Source organism: Centroberyx affinis, unplaced genomic scaffold (assembly GCF_046629955.1).
Source record: "Centroberyx affinis isolate AG114_WGS23_722 - 3 ecotype Tasmania unplaced genomic scaffold, CSIRO-AGI_Caff_v1 ptg000019l_1, whole genome shotgun sequence".
Lineage (NCBI taxonomy): Eukaryota > Metazoa > Chordata > Actinopteri > Beryciformes > Berycidae > Centroberyx > Centroberyx affinis.
In genome coordinates, this window is record NW_027278734.1 from 200,430 (window position 1) to 214,176 (window position 13,747).

The 13,747-nt window shown below is 38.4% G+C and overlaps 1 protein-coding gene across 1 annotated transcript in view; it reads right to left on the reverse strand.

The window, feature by feature from the left end:
* The window catches only part of LOC139661220 (alpha-2-macroglobulin-like protein 1), a 46,587-nt gene that overhangs the window by 14,891 nt on the left and 17,949 nt on the right, over positions 1-13,747 (reverse strand). The window contains exons 17-25 of the mRNA XM_071539668.1: positions 13,432-13,519; positions 12,988-13,135; positions 10,359-10,584; positions 8,960-9,086; positions 7,339-7,460; positions 5,842-5,893; positions 4,384-4,467; positions 3,271-3,447; positions 2,289-2,370 (exon numbers count right to left, since the gene is read on the reverse strand). Coding sequence (XP_071395769.1) covers positions 2,289-2,370; positions 3,271-3,447; positions 4,384-4,467; positions 5,842-5,893; positions 7,339-7,460; positions 8,960-9,086; positions 10,359-10,584; positions 12,988-13,135; positions 13,432-13,519 — 1,106 coding nt within the window. The remainder of the gene's footprint in view (positions 1-2,288; positions 2,371-3,270; positions 3,448-4,383; positions 4,468-5,841; positions 5,894-7,338; positions 7,461-8,959; positions 9,087-10,358; positions 10,585-12,987; positions 13,136-13,431; positions 13,520-13,747) is intronic.

Here is a 13,747-nt window from a genome sequence, read left to right on the forward strand (position 1 = left end):
AACACACACTTTTTAGAGAACACAATCTAACCATGACTAACTGTGGCGGTAGCCCCGACTTGAACCCTGCTTCAGGACAATTACATAACCTCCTGCCTCACACTATCACACGGCACTTGGCCCGAGTCTGCATCCTGAACACAACCATGATCCTCCTGCTTCAGAGCCGTACACCAATCAAGCACAATGCACACAACTGAGGCAAGATGAAGAGGTGGCAAATCTAGCAATGCTTTTCAGCTGTAAAGTGCAATATCCACATCCAATATGATTATGATGGCATTAGAAAGGCCCACATTATGGCTTGTAATTCATACAGTCTCACAATTCAAATCGTAATGCTTTAGTAATATAGTTCTAGACAGTGGCAATACCTCATTATGTGTTATACACCTTCACATTACATTAGAACATAGTGTCATCAGGGATGTAGTGGAGGGTAAATCCACCTAAACTCAGTTTATTGACCTTTCTAGGGGGAAATAAATCATCATGTGTGTAGAATGTGTGTATAATGTGTATAATGTATGTAATGTGTAATAACTCATGTATATAATGTAACCTGGTACACCAACAACTCCATATTTTTTCCAGCATCTTTGCACTCTGCACCATTGCACTATTGTCCTAGTGTTGTTTACATATATACACTTCTTTTTATATATATGCATATTTGTACATAGTAGTTAAATGTTTAGGTTTACCTCTGTTCATCTTGTTGTCCTTGTTTTTAGCTGTATATTTATTCTGTGTAAGTACATTGAGAGCAACGAGAGTCAAATTCCTTGTATGTGTTCATACTTGGCCAATAAAACTGATTCATAGCATGTATCATAGTTATCATGTATCAAGTTATCTGAAAGTAAGGTCTTTTAAATAAAGAAAAGCATAAATCTTTTTTACTGCTATCATAATAGCAGTAAATGAAAGCATATATGTTACAACATATATCTGTCAAATATGTCAAATAAAGTCATAAGACCTTGCTTAACACCATCCATATTTTGACTTTTTCAAAACCTTAGTACTGAATCTACTTTGGTAACTAACACACCACTCACTTCAAATCAAAATCAATGTTATTTGGCCATGCTTTAGTGAAAGACATCCAATTCCGTTCCAAAAACCTGACATCACTGTGCATTCAGGATGTGAGTGATTTGGTATTTTAATGGGCAATTTAATCCAATCACCCACTGGAATTTCAATATATACTTTTGTATGTACAAATGAAAACATAGATGCGAACGACCGCCCCTGCCCTAGTTTCTGCTTTTCTGCTTACCCCCTCCACCCCCTCCCACTCCCCCCTCCACACACACACACACACACACACACACACACACACACACACCAACTGCCAAACTGCCCAGCACCCCTTTCAAAACAGTAAAGGGTTTGGAAAACGGCTAAGTCTCTACAGGCATTGTGCTTTAAGCCAATTAAAAAGGAAATATTAATATTTTCTGGAAAGGTTCCTCAAAATAAAATATATTAGGATCCTCTGCAGGCTGGTGCCAAAAAGCAGAGGACACATCTACCCACCACAGCGTTTGAAGACAGTTTTCATTTTCCGTCAAATGAACGGTGTGAGATTTAATGAGTTGAAAATATGCTTATATGATGATGCTTATATGAACTGCACACAGTCCCTATATAACTCGCTGGTTAAAAAAAAAAAAAATCATAAGCTGTGCTCCGAGTAAAGAATACTTATAAATGGGTTATGACAACTGATGCAATACCTCGAGTTATGTGTATTTATAAGCATATTCTCATATCATTATGGAAATATTGAAGCCATTTATTATTTAGCTATCTACATTTTATTATTTAGGCTTCAAAAGCATCCTAATAATGTATTATAAATATGTAATAACTGCTGCTGGATAATGTTATAATTGTAATAATGTCCTTTAAATGAGATAAAAATGTAATACGTTTTTTAATAAATTGGTGGATAATATAACATCTTCAGATTAATATTTGAATATTAAGTTATACCCCGTATAATGTAATAACTTCCATAAATAGAACAATGTATTACATTATCAGGGGGGGGGAAATGACAATATCAGTATGAAGATGTGATTATATTAGCTGGTAAATTATTACATTAATAGTTTCACTACATCTTTGATGCTCATTTAGAGAGGGACATTTTATACCATTATTTCTTCATCAGTTGCTACATCATCACAGAAATTGTTACCGACATTACAGTGCTGTTATCTGGCATTCATATCCTCACCCGCATTCATTTATTAATATTATTGACTCGTACTGACCAAGTGTTGCCAGACGAGTCGCTCTTCCCAAAGGCGCTGTAGGAGCCGTCTCTGTGCTTGTAGTTCAGCTCCCTCTGGTATCCTGCAACACACACACGGACAAATTAACACATCCATATCCATAAAACAAAACTAAATTATGGAAAAGCAAACCCTCTGTTTTCCATGTCAACATTTTACATTTACACGTTTGGGAATCAGCCACTGCTCTTATCCAGAGTGTGGAGGCAAGAGTGGCGGCGGGAGAATGAAATATATATTTTGAGCCGCGGCTATATCGAGGTATGAGAAGGTATTGTGTGCAGATGATTCACTCGAGTGCACAAAATGCATATCATTCTCTCATTCTGGTTAATTCGTACCCTCATTTTAATTCATTTGTGTGCACAATTTCATAAATATCATAAATTGTTTGCCCAATTTCATGAATTGTGCAAACAAGTGCCCATTTGTTCTCCTCAGCCAGGTCACCATCCGATGCGTCCTCTATATCAGTGGTTCTCAACGTGTGGTCCGGGGACCACCAGGGGTCCTTGAGGGGGTTCCAGGGGGTCCCCAGCAAATTGATGAATTGTTAAACTTCTCCATTATTTCATTTACAAGAAGTTAACACAATTAGAGAATGTAGAAGAATGACTGTTTTGATCATAGTTTCTCTGTTATCTCTCTACCTATAATACAGATAGTGGTGGGATTCTGGACAAAATCATATCTAACAATAAAAATATTCTCAGATTTGGGTCCGAGAGACAAAATCTCATCATATGGGGGTCTGTGGCTCTAATGTGGACTAAATTAGGGGTCCTTGATATGAAAAGGGTTGAGAATCACTGCTGTACATTTTGACCAAGTAAACTTCTGTGATCTTTGCCCGTCCTCTGTGTTCTTTTGCTCTGGAAGTGGACTTCAGCCATAAGAAATATCATAAAAACGTATCATGGAGGACACAAGAACACACATTGAGGAAGACCCAAGGACTCACCGCTCTCCAAGAAGCGCTTCGCCTTGTCCCGAATCTCCCTGGTGAGCTGACCGGTGCTTTGCAGGTAGTTGAGGATGTATATGTTGGGAGCAAACAGCACCATGTTCTGCTCCCCACAGCCATACGGCATGGCCAGGAGCTTGTCCAGGTTTTTCAAGGCCCGGCCCATCAGGTCACCTGGAGGAGCACGAGGAGAAGGGCGAGGAGGAGAGTTATGGAGGGCAAGGTTTCGGCTTTCAACATTAGGGCTCGACTGACACGGGTTTGTGAAGGCTGATACTGCTGGTAGCCGATATTCAATATCTTTAAAATTTGCGCATTTCCATGCCAAAAAATTGCATTTTTTTTTTACAAGCATTCAATGTTTCCCCCTGAGAAACAGCATTTAATCCATTTTTAGACACTAAAACTCTCCACCCAAGATAGTACTATTGCTACAAGTAATAATAACAGCACTAATAATAAAATTGCACAATATTAATATGCACACACATTTGGAATCTGATCCATTAGAATCAATTCAGGTTAAAAAGGCTAATTAATCTGGTCAATTAATATTGACCAAATATATCGGCAAACTGATATCAGTCTAACCCTAGATGCAATATCAGGGACGATGGAATATATGCTCAGACTTAAACTGATTGCAAAGGAAGTGTTGAAGTGCTAATTACCTCCACTAATTATTAGAGCTGCAACGATTAATCGATTAGTTGTCAACTATTAAATTAATCGATTTGAGTCATTTTTTTTAAAAAAGAAGTCAAAATTCTCTGATTCCAGCTTCTTAAATGTGAATATTTTCTGGTTTCTTTCCTCCTCTATGACAGTAAACTGAATATCTTTGGGTTGTGGACAAAACAAGACATTTGAGGACGTCATCTTGGGCTTTGGGAAACACTGATCCACATTTTTCACCATTTTCTGACATTTTATAGACCAAACAACTAATCGATTAATCGAGAACATAATCGACAGATTAATCGACAATGAAAATAATAGTTAGTTGCAGCCCTACTACTTATGCATTCCAACAATCATGCAGATATAAATTGTATAACAGAGTCAGTGAGATTGTTGCTGTGTCGGGTGTCTACATGTAATGATACTGACCCAGTACAGAGACAGAGGCCTTGGCAGATCCGGCCACGAACATCTCAGGTAGCAGCAGAGAGACATTCTTCTCCACCGGCCCGTCTGGTGACAGCAAAGGGAGAGAACAGAAAAGACAACACACAGATAAGTAACATAAGTAGCAAACTACATTTAACCTACTCGCACTACTGATTGAGTAGCATTTTTGTGTTTTTTTCTTTGCAAGTCAGTAATTTTCCTTTTAGCTAATGAAGCATGTTTTGACTTAAGTATTTATGTTGCAACATTTTAAATCACATCCTTTTGAGTACAAATTTTGTCGTCTTTTGCATTGCATCAGAAACTGAAGAGCATCTAACATGCAAGCATGTGGAGAAATCTTAGCTAACTAAAAAACTGTAAAGGCTCGCATTTATCCATAATTTATCGCTACAGTGTTATTGGTTTGTGTTAGCCTGGTTATCATCTAGCTAGTTCCCCTAGCTAGCTAGTTTTCTAGCTAGCTAGTTGGATGGCTAGTAACAAAAATTACCGTGAAGTTACGTTATTGAACAATTATTGAAAAAAAAAAAAAAAAGTCATATAACCACAACATCTCATCCTTTTTAAGTAACCCAATAACTTTTACTCAAGTGGACATTTTAAATTAGCTACTTTTTACTATTTAGATAGACGTTTGCACCAGTAATTTTATTTCTACTTATATAAAATTTTAGCAAAGTGTACTTCTACTTAAGTAAGATATTTTGGTATCCACTCCTGCACAAAGATATATTTGAGGACATAAATGAGTTTACAATTAATTGCTTTCATGTCAGAAATGTTTTTTCCTTTGTTTTGGAATTAAACTAGACAAGCAAAATCAAACATTCATGGTTGTTTATAATGGGATACACATTTTTACTTGGTTATTTTTCTTCACGCTGTACTTAGTAAAAGCGAGACCTGCTGGTAGCTGGTGCCTCTTGATTTCAATGAGAAATACTAACAGTGCTAACGAGACATTTAAGGAAAACAGAAAGACGTGTAGATACCTTTTTCCACAATATGACAACTATCCGGTGAATAAAAACAACCAACTAAAATTCAATATGTCAGTGTATCCCTTTAGCAACCAAGTAACCATGCAGCTCTTGGTATCCTCAAGCCCTGAGATGGTGGATAATTACTAAAACCATCCATTTCATATTGACAATATTATCTCTAAATGCATCTCAACGGTTACGTGACTCCGATAAGAATCGATCATCGTTACATTGAACAACTTGGAGAACTTTAACCTCCGCCCAGCCAGAGCTGAGCAACTATCAGTTTGGGTTTTCAGGCCATGAAGAATGAGAGGGTCAAGATGTTCAGGTCAGTGGCCAGTAGATCAGTACCTGGTCCCCCAAGGCTTTTAGATAACAGAGATGTGCTGATAGCAGGACATCTCTTACACACTCATGTATAATACACTGGTTGTCTGTTAATGCTGACCTGCAGGACAGAGGAGAGCGTTGTGGGTGACCGCCTCTGGTGTTCCTTCAGCCTTGTGAAGACAAAGAGACAACAATGAATTATTTACAAGGATACCGTTGGTACCAGTGAATGATATTAATTTTGTTCAAGAACATAGGTGATCAAAAATTAGGTTGTCCATTAGAGCTGAACAATTAATCGAAAACAAATCGAAATCGCAACGTGAACTTCTCCAATTTCCAAATCGCAGAGGCTGCAATTAATTTCTTCAGAGAGAGTTTGGTTCAAACTGGAGTTTTAGAGCTGCAGGTAATCTTTGGTCCACGAATCAAAACCTTTTAGACTCAAACTCAGTAAATCCTGAACACTGACAACAAAATCGCTTTTCTTAAAACAATTTTAAAGTTCTAAAAGATTTGTTACAAGAAAAACTTGCAAAGATATAAATCACAGTATAAATCGCAATTGCAATATTCTGTCAAATAATCGCAATTAGATTTTTTGTCAATATCGTTCAGCCCTATTGTCAATTCAGTTACAGAGAATATAAAATATTAGGACCACCGGCTCAGGAAGGTGAATCCAGGTGAAAACTGATTCCTTGGAGATTTCATCTATCAAAGCCACTTACCTGTTTCTTCTATTAAATCCACAGCCATGAAAAGCGATAGGGGTTATCAAATGTGTAGTTAAGACTTTTTGTATCAGGTACCATAATCCTGCCATTGTACTCAGAGAAGAGAGATGCGTTTGTGTCGTGCCTGTTTGTGCTTTTCACATATGGAGCTCCTGGCGTGAAGCGTCTGAACTGAAAAGCTCTGCTCATGTCACTTCTCTATTACGAAACATACACACACACACAACCTGATATTTCATTTATTTATTTCTTTTTTAAAACCAGGAGAGATACAGGCGAAGGGTATCAGCGTTGGGGAAAATTAAGATGCAGACTGTGCAAAAGGAGCAATTCCTCAATTTGTAAGGAATTAGTGTCCACTTGATGTGGACACTAATGCCTGGACTGGTACTAAATAGCACAAACTGTTGTCCATTTTGTGTTTTTTTTAAATGTTTTATTATATAATTAATGAATAAAATATAATATACTCAATCTTACCAGGTCGCCATTCTAAATAAGAATTTGTTCTTAATGACATGCCTGGTTAAATAAAGGTTAAATGAAAATAAAATAAAATTATCGAATATTGGCCCAAGCCTACAATCTACTGTCATGTTTTGCTATATTCGGAAAACAACTGTGATATTCCATCTTAAAAAGAATATCGGCCCAAGCCTACAGTACAATCTACTGTCATGATTTGCTATATTCGGAAAACAACTGTGATATTCCATCTTAAAGAATATCGGCCCGAGCCTACAATCTACTGTCATGTTTTGCTATATTCGGAAAACAATTGCGATATTCCAGATTAAAGAATATCGGCCCGAGCCTACAGTCTACCGTCATGTTTTGCGACAGAGTTGTGATGTTTCCAGTGTTTGTTGGTCACTGACCTCCACCAGCAGCGTCCGGACCACCGTGTCGATCCGGCCCTTCTCGGGGACGGCGGCCACCTCGTTGCCACACAGCTGGTCCGTCCTCAGGGCCTCAGCGCTGACCTTCAGATCCACCTCGCCTACACACACACACACACACACAATATGAAAGTCGACATGTATTGATTAGCTTCACTGTCACCCTGTCAACTCAATTTGTGTACACAGGCAAAACAGCGCTCCCCTCCTCCCCTCTCCCCGTTTTTCTTTCCTCCCACGTTTCCCCATTCGCCCTCGTTAATCCCAATCTACCGCCTTATTATAGTACCTCTCTCTCCGTACCTTCCCTCTCTCCTCTCCTCCTTCACCCCCCCCCCCTCCCTACCTTCACAACCCACAATCCCTCTCATAGAGGACAATTACAGATCACCCCCAGAGGGAGAAGTTTCTGAGTGTTTCGTCAGAGATACTGCCTGACTCGTTAGTACAAGTGATTGTCAGCATTCCTCTAAGGGCGGGGTAGACGAGCGCAATTTGACATTCATCAGAGCCTCGTCTCCATCCCTGCTGATGGAGGCTGATAGAAATCCTCAGGTTTCAGGCCAGGCAGCGTTGGAAAAACACTGCTTTTTTTTTTTTTTTTTGTCTTCAGGCAATGCGGACGCAAAGGCTGTCAGCGCTCTTAATCTGGATAAATTACCTTGTTTTATGTAGCCTCACCTGGGTGTAATACTATCTTTTTCAAATATATATATTGGGAGGAGTACTTCAAACAAATTGTTTTAGGAATAAGAAATGATCCTACTAGAGCTGCAACGATTAATCGATTAATTGTCAATTATTAAATTAATCGCCAACTATTTTGATAAGAAAAAGAAGTCAAAATGCTCTGATTCCAGCTTCTTAAATGTGAATATTTTCTGGTTTCTTTCCTCCTCTATGACAGTAAACTGAATATCTTTGGGTTGTGGACAAAACAAGACATTTGAGGACGTCATCTTGGGCTTTGGGAAACACTGATCCACATTTTTCACCATTTTCTGACATTTTATAGACCAAACAACTAATCGATTAATCGAGAAAATAAATCGACAGATTAATCGACAATGAAAGTAATCGTTAGTTGCAACCCTATATCCTATCATTATTAATAGTAATAATAGTAAATAACCCCTGGCAGTCATTGGTAAAACTATCTGGGATAATGAGGGACATGGAGGGCAGCGCTATGACTGTTTGACACCATGAGATTAGTGAGTTCAATATGGGTTTTTGAACCAATAGTTTCTAAATTGAGGCTGCCAAGAGTTGATATTTTATGCTGATATTAAGTATCCTTCAATTTGACCATTTTCATGCCAAAAAATCCAAAACAATTACAATTGTAATACTAGTGTTTCCTCTGATTTTCCTTCTTGTCAGGGTGGAAAAGCCTCTGAAACAGCATTTAGACACTAAAACTCCACTGAAACCCAGGATACTAATAATCATCATCATCATTCATGCATACTTGCCCAATGAAAACGATTCATTAAAACTGATTCAGGTTAGGAAGCTTCCCATAGACAACCAGTGTCATCTATTATGCAACAAATATGGAACCAATTGGCGAGGAGCGGCAGGCGTCAGATCAGCTCACCCAGGGCGGTCGGAGTGACGATCCACCTGAAGGTCCTGCTCTCCTCCGCACACAGACACACACTGTACTGGCAGTCGTCACAGTCTCTGGAGGTGTACTCCTCTGAGTCAGCCAGCTCTACCCTCACCTGCACAAAACACACACACAGAAAACATGCTCACCCTCTCATGTGGGGGGATGATAATATACCACAAATATGAAATATATGCCGCATGGAATAAGGTCTCAAATGAAATAAGTGAAAAATTATAAAAACAGCAATAACATAACATATGAATAACATAAATGTTTTTATAATTTCAGTTATTTCATACTACAACTATTTGAATCCTTATTCCATACTGCATGTATTTTCCATGCGTTTTTTCTTCGTCTCAGTAGGTTCCACTGTTACTATTTTCCACTATCCTCATAATACTGTAATCCATACTTTTCATTCATACGTCTACTTTACATGTTCTACTGTTGAAATTGGGTGCTGCGTGTTAATACAACCCCCCATTTGCTATATTCTTGCTTGAATTCTATTTTTTTTGTTCACTGCTGCGCAAACCTAATTTCCCCAGAGGAATCATTTAAAGTGATAATAAAAAACTGCTTTCGATTTTGTCTCCATCTTTGTCACTCAGCGCTCATCGCTGTGGTGTTTCTGCACTGCTCTTCCCAGAGATCACCTGTCAATCAAACAGTGAGTCCAGTACTGTGACGATTTTCTGTTAATGAAGTTTGAGTTTCTCTTTTCTTTGTCTGTTCAGCCATGGTGGCTATCGCTGCTCATGCTAACTACCCAGTTCTTCTTCTGTTTATTTCAAACACATTGGAAAGATTTTTCCCAGGAAAGACCTATGCACATTTATGTCCATGAAAATGTCACAAATCATTTTTGTTTCATTTTATCTTAACGGATGCAAAAACATCAAGCATGTACTAATGTCCACATCCCACAATTACCTTTACCAATGAATGAAGCCTAAATCCTAGATCAGTTTAATTAATTTCACCTACAGATTGAATGGGATCAACTAATGCAGTGGTTCTCAATGTGGGGTCCGGGGACCACCAGGGGTCCCTGAGGGGGTTCCCAGCAAATTGATGAATTGTTAAACTTCAGCATTATTTCATTTACAAGACGTTAACTCTATTAGAGAATGTAGAAGAATGACTGTTTTGATCTCTCTACCTACAATACAGATAGTCATGGAATTCTGGGCAAAATCATATCTAACAATAAAAAATATTCTCAGATTTGGGATCTGAGAGACAAAATCTGATCTAATGCGAACTAAATTAGAAGTCCGTGATATGAAAAAGGTTGAGAATCGCCGAACTGATGCATTGAATCAAGTCATCCGTTAATCCGTTCTGATTAGATTCCATCAGTACCACCGCACACACTCACCATAATGCATTTGGACAGGTAGTTAAACACGGTAGCTTTGAGCGTAAACACCTCTCCCCGGATGACGGAGTAAGGCAGGGTGAGGCTGACGAAGAAAGGCTGGAAGGCGGTCAGCCCGACGTTGGGCGACACGCCGAAGCCTACGGACGAGGTGCAGAACGCTCCGGCCGCCCACTTAGTGATGCTGTCGGGGACCGTCTTCTCCACGCTCACCGACCCATTGTCTCTGTTACAAAAGAAACATGGAAATATGGAGTGAAATGAAAAAGCTTGGAGGTGGCACACTTCTTAACTGAGCTGATTTGAAGGAGTGAAGAAGAACACAAACCTGCATTGAAATGTGTGTAGGATAGGATGCGACGATAATGAAATCAAGTTGTTGTTTATTTACAGAAAAGGCACAATAAAAGTGTAAATATGGATTACAAACAGGAGTAAAGATGATGGAGATGATGTAGCTTGGCCATAAAATTAATATTAAAAGTTATTTGGGCAATAGTAGTTTTTTAGATCATGATTACATTTTTGAAAATCAACAATGCAAACAGAGATTTTAATGTAAACACAAATGGAAATTCATAAGAAACAGAGCAAAACTGCATTTGGTCATAAAGTTTAGCAAAGTACAGTTGCGTGTAGCACAATCAAACCTGTGCACCATGACCTTCTTTGTGTTTTTTCCCCCCCCACTTCTATTGGTTGTTCCTTTTTTTATTTACTTTTTACCTCATGCACATACTTTGTTATACATTTATGTACCATAATTGCATCAGCTATGACCAATAGCCTGTTTTTTTTAAAGCTGCAATGAGCGTAACTTTCTGACCACTAGAGGGCGATAGAAACGGCAACACATTTGTAAATAACACACAGCAAAGCCACTGTACTACGGAAGCCTAGAAGGACAAATGGAAGGCTAAATGCTAATAGCTAAGCTAAACGTACCTGCAGAGAAATGTTGCCGGTACCAGTCTCACTTTGCCAGAACTTTCTCCCGCTGAAGGCTACATGTCCCACAATGACAAGTGAAGAGGTAGGTAGCAAGTTTACTAGTTTAACAAGTTTACTCGCTCACTTCATCAATTCCGCCATTACACTGTTAAACAGCGAGGGAGGAGACAAGCTAGTCTTTAAAAAATGGAAAGCTACGGAATAGAGCGGGAGGAGCTTCGTTCAGGAGCGGAATTTGACAACAAGCTTTAGAAAAGAGATGAAAACAGCCGGATGCTGTGTGGATATTCAATGAAATCTCCACATAGCACACATTAGTTTCAGGATTGGTAATAAATAAATTTGGTTAACACCTCCGAGTCAACTGGTTGAACACTGTCCTAAATAAATTCATAAGCAGTGGTGGAAGAAGTACTGAGATCTTTTACTTCAGTAAAAGTAGCAATACAACAATGTAAAGATACTCCATTACAAGTAAAAGTCCTGCATTCAAAATCTTACTTAAGTAAAAGTACATACTTAGAGTATCAAAGTAAACATACTCATTATGCAAACTGTCCCCATTTAGAGAGTTATATTTTTCATAAATTATTGGAATATTAATACTGATTTATTGACATACATGTACATGTAAGCAGCATTTTAAAGTTGTCACCGTGAAGCTAATCTTAACAATTTAGCTATACTTGTGGGTAGTCTAATCTATAACAATGATATTTTGTAGTTATTTTACAAAGATGATCAAATGTTTTAAATATAAAATATTGATCTAAAAAGTAACTAGTAACTATAGCTGTGAAATAAATGTAGTGGAGTAAAAAGTACAATATTTCCCTCTGAAATGTAGTGGAGTAGAAGTATAAAGTAGCATAGAATGGAAATACTCAAGTAAAGTACAAGTACCTCAAAATTGTACTTAAGTACAGTACTTGAGTAAATGTACTTAGTTCCACCACTGTTCATACCCAAGTTTCAGCATTACATTTAGGTCACAAATTGGATAAAGAGCTTGAATAAATGTTCTTGGGTTTTTTTTAACCTGTCTTAACCTGCAAACAGACACTGAACGGAAGTTCCGGTGTCTTGATTCCCATTTGGATTCTGCTCAATGCCTTGTTTATAGACTATTCAATGTTCTTTTTATAATCTGGGTTTTGTGCTATTATTGGACTGTTTTTCCCATGGGTCACATTATAATGCAACGAGACACCATTATCCTCCCACACTGGTATTTAGAGCGTCGCATCAACTTACTGTTACTCACACTGTGCAACTGCTACTTTCACATTCATGTGAAATCTGCAACTGCACCAGTTAAATACTACGCTTTTTTCTACTAAGCTTAGTTACAATATACTGTGCAGTTATTGTTATATGTGCTGTATTCATTATGTTTGGGAATGCAAGGTATTTGGGCTGGAAAGCATTAGTTCTTCAGCAGCAGATTTATTAGACTGCTTTTAAATTCAGCTGTGAATAAATAAAGCCCAAATATTTTACTTTAAGTGAATACCACTGAATTACACTGAATGAATAAGCCTAATTCTTCATGTTTGGCAAGCGGTGATGGTATAAGCGAGATAACATCTTTTTGGGCTCAAGAGGCAACCAGGTTGTTCCATTCAAAACTTTTAACGCACACCTTGTTGTGTATTGTCCCTTTCATATCATATATTACCCAACAGGGACCAGGTCCCAGATCCAGGTCTCAGGAAAGTAGGTCCTAACGGTCTCCTTGGTCTCCTCTTCTTGTTTGTTCGGCGTACCATTTTCTGCACTCTGTGGCATCATGTTGAAGGCCATGGGAACCGGGGAATCTAGGGAATCTATGAACAAATGTTAAAACAGTTAAACACCTAAACTTACCCTACAGACACCAGCTCCCAGATCCAGGTCTCGGGAAAGTATGTTCTAACGGTCTCCTTCGTGTCCTCATCTGCAGTTGTACTCGTAACCATGAGATCCATTCCTGGGTCACTATCTAAAAACATGCCTGCACATAGGTTTAAAGTGTAACAGTGGTTTCTCATCACGGGGCCTTGGACCTTGAAAGCGCAATCAATCATAGCAAATTGGTGTGGCTGTAACCAGGCAAGTGGCATATCATACAGTCATAACCTACCATAGTCATAATTAAAACCTATCATCCTTTCGCGGCAGTCGTGAGGTTTTTTCACATCGGAGTTGGTCACAATCTTGATTCCAATTTCCTAAAAAAAGGGAAAAGTACCGATAATTCCACAAAATTAGACACTGTGAAGCCATGCCTTCAACATTCAGGCATACAGAGTCAATTATGTTACATGTTTTGATCACTGATGACACACAAGATAAATACAAGCCAGCGATACATTGTTCTCAGTGGAGATCAAATTAATAAGATGTGCTAAACAACTCCAACGAACGATGAATCATATAATTACTTTTGTTTTGATCAA